We start from the raw sequence: 16,778 nt of genomic DNA, 5'->3' as shown, positions 1-16,778 counted from the left end.
CCCTTTTTGACTGCTTTTACCTCTTCCTCCACCTTAGTCATGTAGAAGACAAGGCTGCAGCTTGGCTCCAAAGGGATCTTGACCTCACGCAGCAAGTTCAGCAGCTCAGTCAAATTTCCCAGAGTTGCTGCCTGCTGCGTGTGGGCTCCAAAACAGAGGCGCTCCTGGGCCTTTGGAGCGCAGGCTGCAGAGCCTTCCTGCAGAGCAGCTCCCAGGAGTGTTGCCGTTTAAGCGGCGTGGCGACCTGGTTCAGGAACGGCACGGCGACCACCCCGAAACCGCCTGGACCATGAGCTCGCTAACACCAATGTGGTGGACGGCAAATGGCCTTTATTGATGGGTAACAAGGTGTTATATAGCTAAGGGTTACAACGTCACATCCGTCTGCTTACATCATAAACTAAAAACTATTGGCTATTAGGGGCTCTACCTTTCCGTACAGCACGATATCTTCCGGCCGCCAGACCCTAACTATCTGCAACATTTCCCCCCTCCCTATGCATAACAAAACTAGCTAAAATACAACTATCTTATTCTTACTTATTCTTATCTTATTCTAATTACTTATTCTTATTATTATCTTATTCTTATTACTATCTTATTCTATTCTTATAGTTTATAACAATCTTAAAATTATATATCATAAACTTGACATAAAAGCATAAGGCACAAAGAAGAAGGCACGTAGAAGGTAGGGGATGACAGGTAATACCGGGGTGTAGGAATAGGGTGTACCTTGGGATAACGTGGGGATAATACTGAGTGGATATATTCTTAAAGCAGTTGTCGGTGTTCTACTAACATGATATTAATCTTTTCCAGCCGACTCTTGACAAACGGCATGAGCTTATTCAATATACAGGGTCCAAAGATTAGTGTCATCATGATCACTGTGATCGGCCCTATCAAGGTGGATATCAGGGTGGTTAACCACGGCGAACCGGTGAACCAATTTTCGTACCAGCTGCGTTTGGAACAGGGTTCAATGGGTGCTGGTTGGCAAAGCGTGGCACTGCAAATTGGTGACCCTGTAGTTATTTTTGTACTAATTACTCGAGATGGTTCGATCTGTTCAAGTACCCATTTAAAGGGCTGATGTGACTCTATTTGTCCTATAGTGACAAGCTCCAAAATTTAGATCACGCAAAGGCATCGCGACCCCCTCTTGCGGAGGCTGTTTTGTTGTTTTCTGGATTTTGTCGGCGTGGAACTCACAGGCTCGGGCGGGACGCCTGTCACCGGGGCGTCCGATGATCCGGTCCTGTGAACAGAAACTCACAATTTTCATTAGTTTTATTTTGAAGGTCTGGTTTAATAGACTTAAGCGGGCACCACTTGACTCTGCCATCTTTCCTGACAGTGACCTTTGGGTCGATCTTGGCATGGGGGGAGCGCTGCCAGCGAGTCCCCCAGCCAAGGGCAGTTTACTGCAACGTGGCCGGCCTGGCCACATTTAGAACCTGCCATCACGTTGGCTATTGCGGTGTGAACAGCCACCTGAATTGGGGTCAGATGCTCTTCCTTTGCAACGTGCTTAATCATGTCTGCGATACTTGACCCCGCCGGCAATGATCGCAGGATTTCTTTGGTTGCCGAATTGCATTGTTGGCGTAAACATTCCGCTACGACTGGGCCTTTTGCCTCCGTGGGCAGGGACGAAGAGTCGACCGCTGCTTGGAGACGATCTACAAATTGTGTAAAGCTCTCACTTTCACTTTGCTTTATTGTGGACCATTGCGATGGTCTGGCAACAACTCTACAGGCTGTGCGAATGGCTTCCCTGGCCGCACGAGTAGTTGTCATAACTTCATGGGCCCGCAGGCCATGGGCCTGCGCCTGGGGGGTGATCATTGTTGGATCTGCACCCATTAACCGCTGCAGGCTGGAGCCGTGTAATGGATGATCTGCCCCAGTTACTTGGGCTAAACACTTTGTACAGTTGTCTTCCCATTCTTGTTTGAAAACGATCATCCCTGCTCCACCAAAGTTCTGCATACAAGTTTGTTTTATATCGAACGGGAGCAGATCGTCCCCCCCGAAGATACCATCTATGAGGGTCGAGACCATGGCAGAATTAGTCCCTTTATCCGCAATTGCTTTAACAATTGCTTGTATGTCCTTAGATTTTATCAGCGAGTGGACCCTCTGTCCCGCCTCGGTCACCCGGACCGGGAACGCTAGTGCGGCTGATGGGGCCCAGTCGGCACACGCGATCTTTATTTCCTTCCAGTCCGTGAGAGGGGTTTCTCCCCTTCGCGGTTTTTCTTTAATTCGGATGGGAATATTTTGGCTCTTAGCTCTGTTTACCTTCATTTCCTCCTCCCTTAAGTTTGAATCAGTTGTGACCCACTCGTCCTCACTAGTGTCTGATCAGAGTCGGAACTCGACTGACTGGTCACTTCCGGGCTCCGGTACTTTCTCGTTGGGCTCCGGCCCCGCCTACTTCCGTCCCGCCCACTTCCGTTGCGGGCGGGCTGTTCCCCCCTCCTTGGCTCGCCCCGCCTCCTACTCACAGAGGCGTTTTGTGAAATGGCCGCTCTGATCGGTTCTCAGCGCCTCACTCGGGCCTCCCTCACCTGGCCGGTCACCCAAACCACCTTTCTCCTCCTTGTTCTCCTCCCCCTCTTGTTTGTATGCGCTTGTTAGTTCTAACGGTTCCTGCCCGTTCCTGCCAGGGGCATCCTCGCCCCGGCCTTCCTCTTGTGGCTCAGCGCCATTTTGAGGGGCATAGGGTGGTGGCCTGGCCCAGACGTCCCCAAGCTCTGACTTCTTTTCAATGTTCCTAGCTTCCTCGGCTAGCTCGCCCCAAACAGATTTCGGCTGTTTTTGCTCCTCTCTAAGTGGGACGGGGTTCAGGGATTGAGGGGATGTATCGCCCTCTTGCAGATCTTTAGGCTCAGCAGAATCGCCATCATATGGGGGGTGCAAAGTCTGTGCGGCTGCCCCGACTCCCATTTTCGGGGTGACCAACAGTCCCCTGCTCTTGTATAGCTTTTCTGCAACGCCTGTACAACTTTTCCCCAAGCCTTAAGGTTTTTCCCACGACCCGAAGACATCGTCTCCTCGACTAACACCTTGGTACATTTGTCCCACACTTCTGGGTGGAGAATATCCACCGGTTGGTCTATAACCTTAATTTTTAAAAGCCTCGCAACAGCGAGAGTAAAATCTTTGGGTTTACAATCACTACCCCCTGAATACCTGCCTGAAGTCCAAGGGCTCGATCTTGATGTTCTCTGCAGGGAAGAGGAGCAGGGTCAGCGCTGCAGCAAAGCGGGTGGCTGGAGCCAGGTGTGAGGGAAGAGCGCCCATCTTTACGGTGCCGTCTTTGCAACCCCATCCTGTAGAGGAGCACCCACCCACTGCCCACCAGAGGGGACAAGGGAAATGGAGGGTGGCCCAGTGCTGCCAACTCACCGGGAACAGTCACCTTGGGGCGTTTCAGCCACTGTTGCCAGGCTGGGTTCGTGGCCAGCTTGAAGATGGGTCTTTGGACCATCAGCACTTTTTCTGGCCCCAGCCACAGTGGCTCTTGCACCACACAGAAGGTGCCAAGCCCCGTAATCAGCACACCCTGCAGAGGCAAAAGACAAGGTGAAGGCATCAGCCTTCTGGAGATGGGCCAAGTGACGGGTGTCAGCGTGTGGGGCTGCTGTCCCTCCTCCTGATGTTGCTGCTGCTGAGGAACTGTGGGGCAAGAGGGAGTCCTTGGGAAGCTTTGGAGGAGAGTCACTTTTCCAGGATTTTGTCCTTGGCCTGATCCAAGAATTTCCCAACATCCCAGAACTTGAGAAGATGCCAGAGTTCACTGAGGACATAAAAGTAGGAAAATATCTCCATCTCTCGGCTTGGTCTCCTCCCTTTTGTCACCATGGGGCAAAGAGCTGAGGTGCCCCATAGTTTCCCCCACAGAACTGCACACGCTGTCTCTGCCGGCTTGCTGAGGAGCTGCTCTGGTACGCAAACCCTCCAAGATGCCCCAGTCCCAGCCCTCGAGGGGTCCTCAGCCCCCATTTTTAGACTGCAGAGCCCAGGGCTGGTGTGGAGCAGGGAGAGGGGCAGGGGGGTAGGACCAAGGACTGTGGGCACCTGACCCCTGGGGAAGCAGCTCCCCAAGGCCTCACCCTCCACGGAGACTTCTGTGCCACGTGCTTTAGGTGACCCTGCGTGTGCAGGGCTTGGACTGGATGATCCCTAGAGGTCCCTTCCAGCCTTCAGCAATCTGTGATTCTGTGATTCTATGATCTTGCTCAGCCTGTGTCACTGGGGGAGTGTCCCAAGCTGTGAAGCCCCCGGCTGGACCTGGAGGGCACCTTGGTGGCTGGTCCTCCTTGTGCCGCAGAGCCCCGTCCCGTGTATCACAGTTTAGCTTCTGTTTTTTCATATTTTCCCTCCCTTTTTGCTTAATTTCATTTTTATTTCCATTCTTTTTGCATTGTTGTCTTTTTTGTTTTCACCTTTTCAATGCTTTCTTTCCCCTTTCATTTCCAGCTCCCTCTTTTATCTTTTTTTCTTTTGTTATCACTCCTTTTATCCTTTATTTCCCTATTTCTCCCTTTTTGGATTTTTTCTTTGCTTTTCTCCTTTTTAGCTGTATCCTTTTTTCTGCCTCTCATTTTTTCCTTCATTCCTCGCCCTCTTTTACCTTTTTCTTTTCCCCTCTCTTCTAGTTTTTTCTTTTGTTCCCCCTTTAATAATTTTTCATGTTTTTTCCCTCTTTTTGTTTTTTCCTTCATTTTTCCTCTTTTTCATTCATTCTCCCCCTCTTTCAGCTTTTCTCTTTCCTTCTCCCTCTAATTTTCAGCCTTTTATTCCATTTCCCCCTCCTTTTTAGCTTCTTCTTTCATTTTTCCCCCTTTTTTCCCTCATGGTACTATTATTTCGGTGAAGTTACTTTGACAGGTTCCTATTCAGAAAAGAGGTACCCACAGTGTTTTTAAGCCATTCGTGATGGAAGGAGGCTTGCGGAGACCGAGGCTCAGGAAAAGTCCCAATGTTGGGTCTGTCGTGTGTAATTTGTGGGGGTGCCAAGGGGGGACGTGGAGGTGCAGAGGGGGCAGGAGGCAGCGGGACAGGACAAGGACAGGAGGGCGGGAACTTCCGTACAAAGTTTTAATGGCGCCGTTGGATGCGACGCGACGGCCCGGACGCCTGGGCCCCTCGTCCTGCCCCACAAGTGGCTTCGGGTGAAGCTGAGTTGGGGGGCCCAGGCGTCCGGGAAGGGCCCAGGCGTCCGAGGAGGGCCCAGGCATCCGGGAAGGGCCCAGGCGTCTGAGGAGGGCCCAGGCGTCCGGGAAGGGGCCCAGGAATTAGTGGAGTATTAATGGGAATCAAAGTGTCCTCGAGGGTTATAACGGGGTATTAACCCCTTTAATCTGGGGGTATTAATGCCTTACTGAAGTATTAATGGGTATCAAGGTGTCCTTGAGGGTTGTAATGGGGTATTAACCAGTTTTATTGGGGAGTATTAATGGGGTATTAATGCCTTACTGAGGTATTAATGGGTATCACAGGGTTTGCAAGAGAGTATTGCTGGCAAAAAGTACTGTTCACCGCCCGTGAATCAGGACCTGGAGGTCCTCAAGTCGAAGTCCTTTTTTCCAGATTGTTTTTGATTCTTGCTGTTCTCCTAAGTCTGGTGCTGAGTGAGGATCTTTTGTTTTTTTTCTTTTGTTTTTGTCTTTTATTTTGCCTTATCAGGACTGGAAAATGTCCAAGCTCGTACTACAACATCCGCTTCTGGCCACTCTGGTATACTGGTGAGTTGTCAGTGCCCAGCAATGAGTTTTGGTGAGGAGGGAATGTTTTGTGCTTTCCTTTTCTTGCTGGAAAAAATGTTTTAAAGGCAGTTGAAGAAAAAACCTAAATATCAGAACTTCATTTAATTTGCTTTTATCCCTCATTGTAGTGACAGGAAAGGGTGTATGAGCAGCTGTGTTGTGGGGCTGCATGCCATTTCCAAATAATGGAAGTTCCTTTCAACGGACTAGACTCCAAAGGAGCTGTATCAAATCCTCTTAGAGGATGGAAAGGAGAAAGAGGGAGGCAAATGTGGAGATGAGTGACAGAAGGTTCGGCCTGTGCAGAAAACCTTGCTGTCAAGAACTGAATGTCCACAAAGGAGACAGAGGAGTCCTAAAACTTTATTCGAATGAAGGGTGAGTCTGTGAGACTGTGGGGTCTCTCCAATTGCTGGAGGCTGCAGCCTCCCTTTATCCTAATTCCCCATCCGAGGGACGCCCTCTCCTTTTCCCCATTAGCTAAGGTACAAACAGCCCCAGAGGTGCAGGAAACTCCAGCCCCACGTCGAAAGGAAGCTCATGGTGGAGGAGGACCCAGCTGCCCCTGGCCCAGAGAGGCTCTCTGACCCTCCACACAGGGCTCCCAGGATCCGTACAGGCCTTGCAGCATCCCAGGCGTGGTGCTTGGTGTTGGAGAACATCGCCACAGCCAGCAATAAGTAGCCTCTGGCCAGAGGAGGTCATGCCTGGCTGGCTTGCCCCACCATCCTTGTGCTCTCCATCCTTGTGCTCCCATCCCTGCTGCCAGCCTCTGCCTCCTGCCCGACCACTCACCTTCCTTGTGCGCTTGCACCTCACAGGATGCCCGTTGCTGGGCTGGGAGCAGGCGTTCGCCTGCCTCTCCTTCTCCATCTCCAGGGCACTTGCTCTGGATTGCTGCTCTGGGAACAAATGGGAGCTGCTCCTTTTGCTGGAGCTTCTCTCCTCAGTGTGACCCTGAAGGTGGTGCTCTAGCCCAGCACAGACTTGGTCGCCATGGGCACTGCCCCATCACAATGGCCCTGGGGACATGATGCCACTGCCATCACAAAGCCCTGGCGGTTGCCATGGGGACTCCCAGAGGTATGTCCTGGTGGTGGCCAAGGGCACCCACAACTCATCTCAGTGCCTTAGTAGTCACCGAGGGGAGTCCCAGAGCCCTCATTTCATCTTTCCATCCCAGGCCCTAATCCATTCCAATCCCTCAGAGATATGGGTGTCTCTGAGACCCCTGACCTTGGCCAGCCATTGAGCTGACAGCTCCAAATCCACAGGTCCCTTCTTTAGAAAGAGTGTCAGAATAGCAGATTCTTTGAGCCTGCAATGGGGGAGACAGCTGGAGGTAGGAATCCAATACCCTGCTGAAGGCAGGTCCCAGGACAGGTGTTGTCATTGGGCCTTTTCCAGTGAAGTTTTGATTATCTCTGAGGACAGAAGATTTGAGAACCTCTTTGAGTCCCTGTGCCATAGTTTGGCCTCCCTCATGGTTTTGTATTTGGGAGAGCACAGCCAGTGGGGCCACAGACATGTGCTGCTCCTCTTTTTGAAACAGTGGAGACCATGCCTGTATGCCAGATCCCATTTGGGCTCTCCAGTTCTGCAAAGAAATGAACAAATGGGAGGGGGTTCAGCACAGGGACACCAAGTTGGTCAGGGTACATGCTGGAGTGTGGGACAGATAAGGAGAGGCTGGATCTTCATGCTGTGCACTAGTACCTTGTGGAGGGCACAGAGCAGCAGGATTTTCTTGGAGGGGCACACTAATTGCATGGAAGGCAGCAGGGAAAATATGGACAATGGGAAATTCTTCTCAGATGTTAAGAACAAATCTTTTTCTTCACAAAGTGTGGGATAGGAATGCAGAGAGATTCTCAGATCTTCATCCTCAGAAATCCCCTAATACAGGCTCAGGGAATCTGCTCTCCTGAGACAGGCTCTACAGGGTCTTTGCTTTAAAAGTCCTCAGCAAGGTTTCTTGGTCTGTGGTGTTTGAGATGGAGATGATGTGTCAATAAAGAGCAAACATGCCCTTAACACGTCTTCCTTCCTTCCTTGCAGAGGGCATGAGACGGGCCTGTAATTTCTGGTAGACTCCAAAACCATGGGTCTGGCTGGGCAGAAAATCTGGGCAAGTTCCTCCAGATCCCCATTAATTTTGCCCAGCTTTCCTTCCTCTGACCCTGAGGAAAGCGTTTTCTCATCTTGTACCGTAGTTAGTTCTCGACATATTCCATGACACCTGCAGGTAGTGTTTTTCCCCTGGGTTCAGTTCCTGGCACCCTGCCTCTCTTTGGTATCTCTAGAGCCCTGGCACTCTGAATCTCCCCCACTTTGACCCCGGTGCCTCAGGACAGGCCCCCACACTGCGGTGCTGCTGTGCGGACTCCCGTATGGAGCCTGTAAGGCACTGCCGGCCTCAGGAGCTGCATTTTGTCTTGTTCAGAAACTCGTGGGGTGACCATCTCACCTCTCCCCAACTGCCAAAGCTTGTGAGCACCCCTACAGCCAACATCCCTGCTAGACGTTTTATGTAGTCCTGGGGCAAATCTTGCAGAAGAGACAACTCATCTGCCTTGAATCCTGTCAGAGATGTGGCATTCCAAGCCACTACCAAGGAAAACATGACCTTTACTCATTTCTTTGGGTTGCTTATTCAGCTTCTAGCATCTTTTCTATGGCACAGTGAGCCCCACTCTACACCCTGAGTTCTCTCGCCCTTCTCTCTCGTGTCTTCTCTGTGTCTGCTCAGTCTGCTCTGTCCACCAGGATCATAAGAAGTATTGGTTAGGGAGCTCCCTTGAAGCCACGACAAGTTGTGGAGCTGAAGGCCTGATGGAGGAAGTCTGGGACGTAGCTATTTCCCTTGTCCCCTCCTGCTCCTGGCCTGAGGGTTCAGGAAGGCCCAGTGCTTTCGGTGTTGGTGGGTTGGGTTTCCTATGACATCCTCAGCTCCTGCTTGGGTTGCTCTGAGCAGCCAGAAAAATCTCTCCTCTCTAGGAAATAGCATCAGAGGATTTTTCCTACTTTTGTGGAAAAGCTGAGGCAGGTCTGGGATCTCCAAAAGGAGCATGGCCCACATCATGACCCAGGAGATGTGTGGCTCTCTCATTCCCATGTGTCCTGCTTAAACTGACAGTTTCTAACACCATCTTTACAGGACACGAGCTGGCCGTTGTAAAGCCACAGTATTGGGACTCCTTTTACTCTGTTCACTCAGAGCCCCAGCCAGTGGTTTGCACTTCAGAGAGCTTAAAGCTTGCTCAGTCTTTTCAGTAAGGCTTTCCCCTGTTGTCAGGGGGCCTCATTGTTGACATCGTGGACTTAGCCTACAATCAAAGGGCATAAATCTTATTTATGGAATTATTTCATGCTTTATTTCTGTTTCTTTGTAATTGAGAAAAATCCTGGGCCTATTTGGAGCTAGTTCTCTAAGGAAAGCAGTTGAGAGTTGGGGCAGATGAGCTGTAACCTTCAGTTTCAGACATCAGAGGAATAGGGAAGCTTCTAACAGGAGTGATGGAAGTCCCAGGTGGCTGATGAGAGAAATGTCAGGGCTGGGGAGGCAGAGGGAAGAGTGTCCATACAGTGCCTGAGCTCTGGGACACTCTTTTCCCTACATGCACAGACTTCATTGGGAGTCACTCTGGATTGATACAGTTTGGAGGATGTTGCTGTCACTTAACTCTGAAAGCTGAATATTAATAATAGCAATAAAAACCTTTAAGGGCAGAAATACTTGCATGTTGTTGATGTCTCCAACTTTCAGCTACACTCCTGAAACATCTCCAATTAGCCTTGCAAGACCTAATGAAAATCACAAGGGCAGACATAGTTGGTCAAAGGTTTTTGCTTTTTAATGAGCCCCATAGTGCGTTTGGTGCTGAGCCCATGAACCTCAGTTACTGAGAGGAGACTGAACAAAATGTTCAAGAATTCAAAGTCAGAAGCAACCTCCAAAGTTCTGTAGAACATTAATGGGTCCCACTGAGAGTCGTTAGCAGCAAAGATTCCCCAGGGGCTGATTGGAGGAGAAAACTGTAATCACTGGTAACAGGTAGGTAGAGAAAATGTGCAGGTGGTTCTGATCCCACGTTAACCTTTGATGTGTTTGATCAGGCAGAATGCCCAAGCTCGGTCACTGAGCTTCCTCAAAGGGAGATCCTTTCCCCCACATGTTTTCCAGGTCCTCCTGGGGATGTTATGTGGGTGGGGGTGTGCAGTGCTCAGTGCAGGGCAATGATACGACACCTTTCAAGGTGTTGGCAAGGGGGACAATGAAGCCCCAGTGCCTCCTGGTAGGTCTTGGTAGCAGAGACAACAGTCATAGTCAATAGGATGCCAACCTTATTTGGGGTGTTTGAGCTTTGGCAGTGCCTTTCGCTGTATCCACCAGGGTCTGTCCTATGCTGGTTCAAACCTGCGGCTGTGCCCATGCAGCCTGTAAACGCCCAGCCTGCTTCCTCACTTTGCTCTCACACGGGATCTCCTTCCCTTCACTAATGTCTCTCCATCCCCACTAGCTGTTCCTTGTAACACAAAGCCAAGGGATGATCCTTGCGTCCTGGTGGGTGGCCTGTTGCACCACAGCACCAGCCTTCAAGTGACATTTCCTCATTCTAATGCACAGTCTGACATTCCCAAGATGGGGATTTTCCAGGATATTTCATTTTTTCATGCAGCTTCCCACTACCAAGGAAATCTCCTGGCAGCCCCACAATGTGGGGAAGAATATAACCTTGTCTATGAAGACAGAGCAGAACATGAGGAACTGGGGACTGGCCTGAAGAGAAGGGCCTGCATGTTACAAGGGATGCCATATGAGCCAGTGGTGCATGTTCATGTGAATAAGGCCAGACACTTATGGGGCTGCATTAGTGGTAGCATGGCTACCCAGAGGAGGGGAGCTGTTATCCCTCTCCAAGGGGGTCTTTGCGTGAAGGCAGCGGTGGGAATCAGTTTTGGGGAGCAGGTGTGAAAACCAAGGTGTCCTAGGGTGCTTGCCCACCAACCATTTCTGAAAGGTCTGATTTTTCTCTTGTTTTCCTTTTGAATGTGCTAGGAACATGGTGGCTGTGCTGGACACCCCATGCACTTGACATGGCCTAGTAGTGTAGGGGTTAAATAGCTAATGTAGAATAAGCTGAGTCTTAGAGCACAAGGACCCATGATAACTGGCGGAGTCCGGATGTTCTGCTCATGGCAGGGGCAGAACCCTTGATAGATGGCAGGGTCAGGATGCCCTGCTCATGGCAAGGTCTGGACCCTTGATAGGTGGCGGGATTAGGGTGCCCTGCTCTCAATCAGGATGATAGAAGGGCTGCTTATCCAGATGTTTTAATTCAGCAAAATAGATAATATTAACAAGAATGCAAAACAGGAAAACGGGAGGGGGGAACACTCTTGGGTAAGAACCGTATAAAAGAGGGACGCCCGAAGTGGTCGGGGTCCGTGGTGTGACCCTTGCGTGGGAAAGCCCGGACCCCAGCTAGCTGGTAATACTTATTATCTTTCTTCTATTAATAAAAGACAATATATATCTATGGTGGTTGTCTCTCTCCCTGTCAATTCGGATACCGGACCCAACATTTGGGGGCTCATCCGGGGTCCGAATGCAGGGGAGGAAAAAGAGATAGAGAAAGATAATAAGTCAAGGGAGGCCTCAGGGGGTGAGAGTGAGCCGACAGAAATCCAGGTGGACGCACCGAAGGATAGTCGGCTGGAGTCTGAGGGAGACGTCCCTCAGACTCCCAGGAAAAGGAAGGGTGGTTGGTTAGGTTGGTTGGGTATATCGTTTCTCCTTAATGAAAGGAGACCGGTTTGGGAAGGGCGAATTCTGTTAATAATCGCCCTTACTGGTTTACTGGCAGTTGTATTAATTTTGGTTTTAAGCGACGAGCTTGATACAATGGGACAAGGGAAATCCACCCCTTTGTCATTTATGATAAATCATTTTGGATATGTTAAACGTCGGGCACATAATTTGTCTGTAGAAGTGTATAAAAATCAGTGGGAGATATTTTGTAAAAGTGAATGGCCAAGTTTTGATGTAGGCTGGCCGAGAGAGGGAAGTTTAGATTTAAAATTGGTAAGGAAAGTAAAAGAGGTAATAATGAGACCTGGGTCGGAAGGACACCCAGATCAATTTCCATATATAATCACATGGGAGGATTTGGTTCTGTATCCACCCCCATGGCTGAAAACTCTTTTGGGAGAGGATAGAAAAGATGGAAAAATTGATATTTACGTAATGAAAAAGGAAGAGAAAAAAGCAGTACTATCAGATTCGACTTTATATCCAGAAATATTGGATGAAGAAAGCAGGCATAATCCCCCCCCCTTACGCACCTCCGCCTGAGGCACGAAGGGAGGTGAGTAGTAGTGATCACAGGAGGGAGGGAGGGGAAGACAGGGGGCCAGTGTTTGGGACTCAATCTCACCAAAGGGGAGACGAGGGAGGTGTGTCAAGCACCTCTCAAGCCTTCCCAGTTAGAGCAATTGGAACAACAGGGCCTCAGGGACAGCGTACGTATCAATACTGGCCATTCTCTTCTAGCGATTTGTATAATTGGAAAAGTCAAAACCCCTCCTTTTCTGAGAAACCGGGGGCATTAATCGATTTATTAGAATCCATCTTGTTTACACATAACCCTACCTGGGATGACTGTCAGCAGCTTTTAAAAGTGTTGTTTACGACCGAAGAGCGTGAGAGGATCCTGACCGAGGCACGAAAGTTGGTGCCGGGAGAGGACGGGAGACCCACCGGGCAGCAGAACCTTATTGATGAAGGATTCCCATTGGTAAGACCACCGTGGGATTTTGAACAACCTGAAGGTAGGGAGCGTCTCCGAACATACCGGTAAACGCTGATGGCTGGGTTGCGGGCGGCGGCGCGTAAACCTACTAACTTAGCAAAAGTAAATGCTGTTAGGCAGGAAGCCGAGGAAAGCCCTGCCGCTTTCTTAGAGAGAATATTAGAGGCGTTTAGACAATTCACTCCTTTAGATCCTATGAAGGAGGAGAATCGGGCAGCTGTCATCTTGGCATTTGTAAATCAAGCTGCCCCGGATATAAGAAGGAAATTACAAAAGATTGAGAGGTTGGGGGAGCAAACCTTACAGGATCTTTTAAAGGTAGTAGAGAAAGTGTACAACAACAGGGAGACTCCAGAAGAAAAACAGGAGAGAATAAGAAGGGAGGATTGGAAACACCAGAGGGAAATGGCTAGGAGATTTTTTGAAGCAGGAGAAAAATCAGAGAGGCAAAGAAGGGGACCGCCACCCCCCAGAGGAACAGGGGTACGGTTAGGAAAGGATCAATGTGCAATTTGCAAAAAGAAAGGACACTGGAAAAATGAGTGTCCAGAAAAAGGAGAAAGGAGGCCACCTAGGGCACTGGTGGCAAAAGAAGATAGTGACTGAAGGGGCCGGGACTCGGAACCCTTCCCCGAGTCTTGGGTAGAATTAGAAATGGAAGGGAAACGTGTAAAATTTCTGGTAGACTCAGGGGCTGAATACTCAGTAATAAATAAAGCAGCGGGGAAACTATCGACAAGGAAAGCTCGAGTACGAGGGGTAAATGGGAGTAAGGTATATCGGTGGACATCAGAAAGGAAGGTAGATGTAGCTAATAGACAAATCACGCATTCATTCTTGTATATACCGGAGAGTCCGGTACCCTTAATGGGCCGGGATCTCCTAACTAAATTGGGGGTAAGGATATATTTCGAGGACGATGGGGTAAAGATCAATGACCGGGAAGGACAACCGATACAGGTCCTGACTGTTAGATTAGAGGACGAATATAGACTGTATGAAGAGAGGAAGGAAGAAATTGGACCAGAAACTCAAAAATGGATGAGGGAACTCCCAGAAGTATGGGCAGAGAATTCAGGGGTAGGAGAGGTTAAAGGGAAAACTCCTCTGGTTGTGGAATTAAAACCAGGAGCTCACCCGATTAGGGTTAAACAGTACCCAATGACCCCTGAAGCTCGACAAGGGATAGCGAAGGACATTAAAAGGTTACTGGAAGCTGGCATTCTGCGTAAATGCAAATCTCCTTGGAATACTCCTCTACTGCCAGTAAAGAAGCCCGGAGGAGATTTCAGTTCAAGATCTGAGAGAAGTTAATAAAAGAGTGGAGGATGTGCATCCTACAGTCCCGAATCCATACACTCTGTTAAGTACGATGCCACCAGATATGGGATGGTATACAGTTTTAGACTTAAAGGATGCCTTCTTTACCATCCCCCTGACAAAACAGAGCCAGGAAATGTTTGCTTTTGAATGGGAAGATCCCGAGAGCGGATATAAGGGTCAGTTAACTTGGACTCGATTACCACAAGGGTTCAAAAATTCACCGACTTTGTTTAATGAAATACTGCAGGAAGATTTGAGTGAATTCAGGAGACAGAATCCTAGTGTGAAATTGCTTCAGTATGTGGATGATCTACTGCTAGCAGCAAGAACGAAAGAGGAAGTGCGAGGAAGGTACGAGGAAGTTGTTGCAAGAATTGAATAAACTAGGATACCGAGTAAGTGCTAAGAAAGCTCAGCTGTGTAGTCCTGAAGTAACATATCTGGGATATAAGATACGAGATGGTAGGAGATGGCTAACTGATGCCATGAAAGAGACTGTTCTTCGGATTCAGGAGCCCAGATCTCCAAGGGAGGTTCGAGAATTCTTGGGGACAGTAGGATACTGCCGTTTGTGGATACCTGGATTTGCAGAAAAAGCGAAACCTCTGTATGAGGCGAGTCGAGAGAAACCGGACTGGCAGTGGACAGAAGCTATGGGAAAATCTTTTGAGGAACTGAGATTAGCCCTGCTAGAGGCCCCTGCACTTGCACTCCCAGACCCAGCCAAGGATTTCCATTTATATGTGAGCGAAAGAGCGGGAATTGCTAAGGGAGTGCTAACTCAAAAACAAGGACCTTGGAAAAGGATAGTGGCGTACTTATCAAAGAAATTAGACCCAGTCGCCACAGGGTGGCCCTCGTGCCTTAAAATCATTGCAGCCGTGGCAATGATGGTTAAGGACGCAGACAAACTCACGTTTGGGCAAAAACTGTATGTAACGGCTCCTCATTACGTAGAGGCATTACTCAAACAGCCGCCTGAAAGATGGATAACAAATGCTAGGCTGGCTCATTACCAAGCCTTACTTTTAAACCCAGAAAGGATTATGTATACGTCCCCAACGACTTTAAATCCAGCCACTCTCCTACCTAACCCAGAATATGAAACACCTGTGCATAATTGTCAGGAGGTGTTAGCTGAAACTGCGACAGTGCGGGAAGATTTAAAGGATGAGCCGCTGCAAGGGGGAAAAGTGTGGTTTACAGATGGAAGTAGCTTGGTCGAGCAAGGAAAAAGAAGGGCGGGAGCTGCAGTGGTAAATCAGAAGGGAGAAATAGTTTGGAGCCAGCGTTTACCAGACGGCACTTCGGCTCAGAGAGCGGAACTGATAGCCTTGGCTAAGGCACTAGAAATGGCAGAAGGAGAGCGAGTGACGATTTATACAGATAGTTGCTACGCATATGGGACAGTGCATACACACGGAGCAATATACAGAGAAAGGGGATTTCTTACCTCCGCAGGAAAAGAAATCCGAAACAAAGAAGAGGTTTTGCACTTGCTGTCAGCTTTGCAGAAACCAAAAGCAGTGGCAATTGTGCATACCTTAGGACATCAGAAGAAAACCGATACGATAAGTAGAGGGAATGCAGCTGCAGATATTGCAGCCCGGCGAGCTGCATTAGAAGGACAAATACAAAGGGTACTAGCCCTGACTCACAACACTTTAAGAGAAGAAGAGGAAATTGGAGAGGATGAATACACCCCGGAGGAGAGGGAGTGGATTCAAAAGGTCACAGAAAAGCAAAGTGCAGGAGAAGGACATTACGATACAGAAGGAAGAATGTTAATTCCTAAGCGGTTGGGACAGAAGATGGTGCAACAGTTACACAGTACCACACACTTGGGGGAAAGAAAAATGGGACTGTTAATAGAAAAGTTCGGGTTGAGATTCCAAGATCAGAGGAAAATATTAAGAGGGATAATAGAGGGGTGTCAAGCATGTCAGGAAATGAAACCATCGAGGGTCAGGAAGGTACATGAAGGTATAAGGGAAAGGGGTGGTGAACCTGGAAGGCATTGGGAAGTAGACTTTACAGAAATAAAACCAGGTAAATACGGATATAGATATCTGTTGGTATTAGTAGACACCTTTTCAGGGTGGGTGGAGGCCTTTCCCACTAAGCAAGAAACAGCCCAGGTGGTAGCGAAAAAACTTTTGGAAGAAATAATCCCCAGATATGGGATACCGGTGAGCATCGGGTCTGATAATGGACCAGCTTTTGTGGCAAGGGTTACACAGGAATTAGCCCGAGCACTGGGAACCAACTGGAAATTGCATTGTGCCTATAATCCTCAAAGTTCGGGTCAGGTGGAAAGGATGAACAGAACCTTAAAGGAAACCCTTGCTAAGCTAGTAAAAGAGACTGAAGAGAACTGGGTAACAATGCTACCTTTTGCCCTATACCGGGATAACTCCATATGTACTAGACTTTACACCATTTGAAATAATGTTTGGGATCCTACCCCCAGTATATCCCTTAGAGATAAGGAAGGGAATAACTAAAAACTCAGGAGTGAGGAAAGAGATGCAGATCTTAAAAGAAATACAAGATGAGTTATTCCCATTACTACAAAACTGGTATAAAAGAAATCAGAAGGGGTCAGAAATGGATATCGAACCTGGAGATTGGGTGTGGGTAAAAAGGCATAACCCAAAAACATTAGAAAGCAGATGGAAGGGACCTTACGTAGTAATTTTAGTAACACCCACTGCCGTTAAGGTCGATGGAATAGGACATTGGATTCACCATTCCCACGTCCGGAAGCTAAACAAAGAAGAGCGGAAGAAAGCAGAGGAGTGGGAGGTCCGAAGGAATAGTAACAATCCTCTGAAATTGAAATTAATTAGGAAAAATGTACAGT

General features: G+C 48.8%; 1 protein-coding gene across 1 annotated transcript in view; it reads right to left on the bottom strand.

Moving 5' to 3' along the window:
• LOC148590839 (uncharacterized) overlaps window positions 1-16,778 on the bottom strand; it is a 191,267-nt gene that overhangs the window by 61,665 nt on the left and 112,824 nt on the right. The window contains exons 4-5 of the mRNA XM_088538416.1: window positions 3,418-3,574; window positions 3,202-3,236 (exon numbers count right to left, since the gene is read on the bottom strand). Coding sequence (XP_088394542.1) covers window positions 3,202-3,236; window positions 3,418-3,574 — 192 coding nt within the window. The remainder of the gene's footprint in view (window positions 1-3,201; window positions 3,237-3,417; window positions 3,575-16,778) is intronic.

The sequence above is a fragment of the Tinamus guttatus genome, unplaced genomic scaffold (genome assembly GCF_059628265.1).
Source record: "Tinamus guttatus ecotype Peru unplaced genomic scaffold, ASM5962826v1 Tinamus_guttatus_pri_ptg001083l, whole genome shotgun sequence".
Lineage (NCBI taxonomy): Eukaryota > Metazoa > Chordata > Aves > Tinamiformes > Tinamidae > Tinamus > Tinamus guttatus.
Note: the sequence above shows the minus strand (reverse complement) of the source record. Positions and strands in the feature narration are given on the sequence as shown.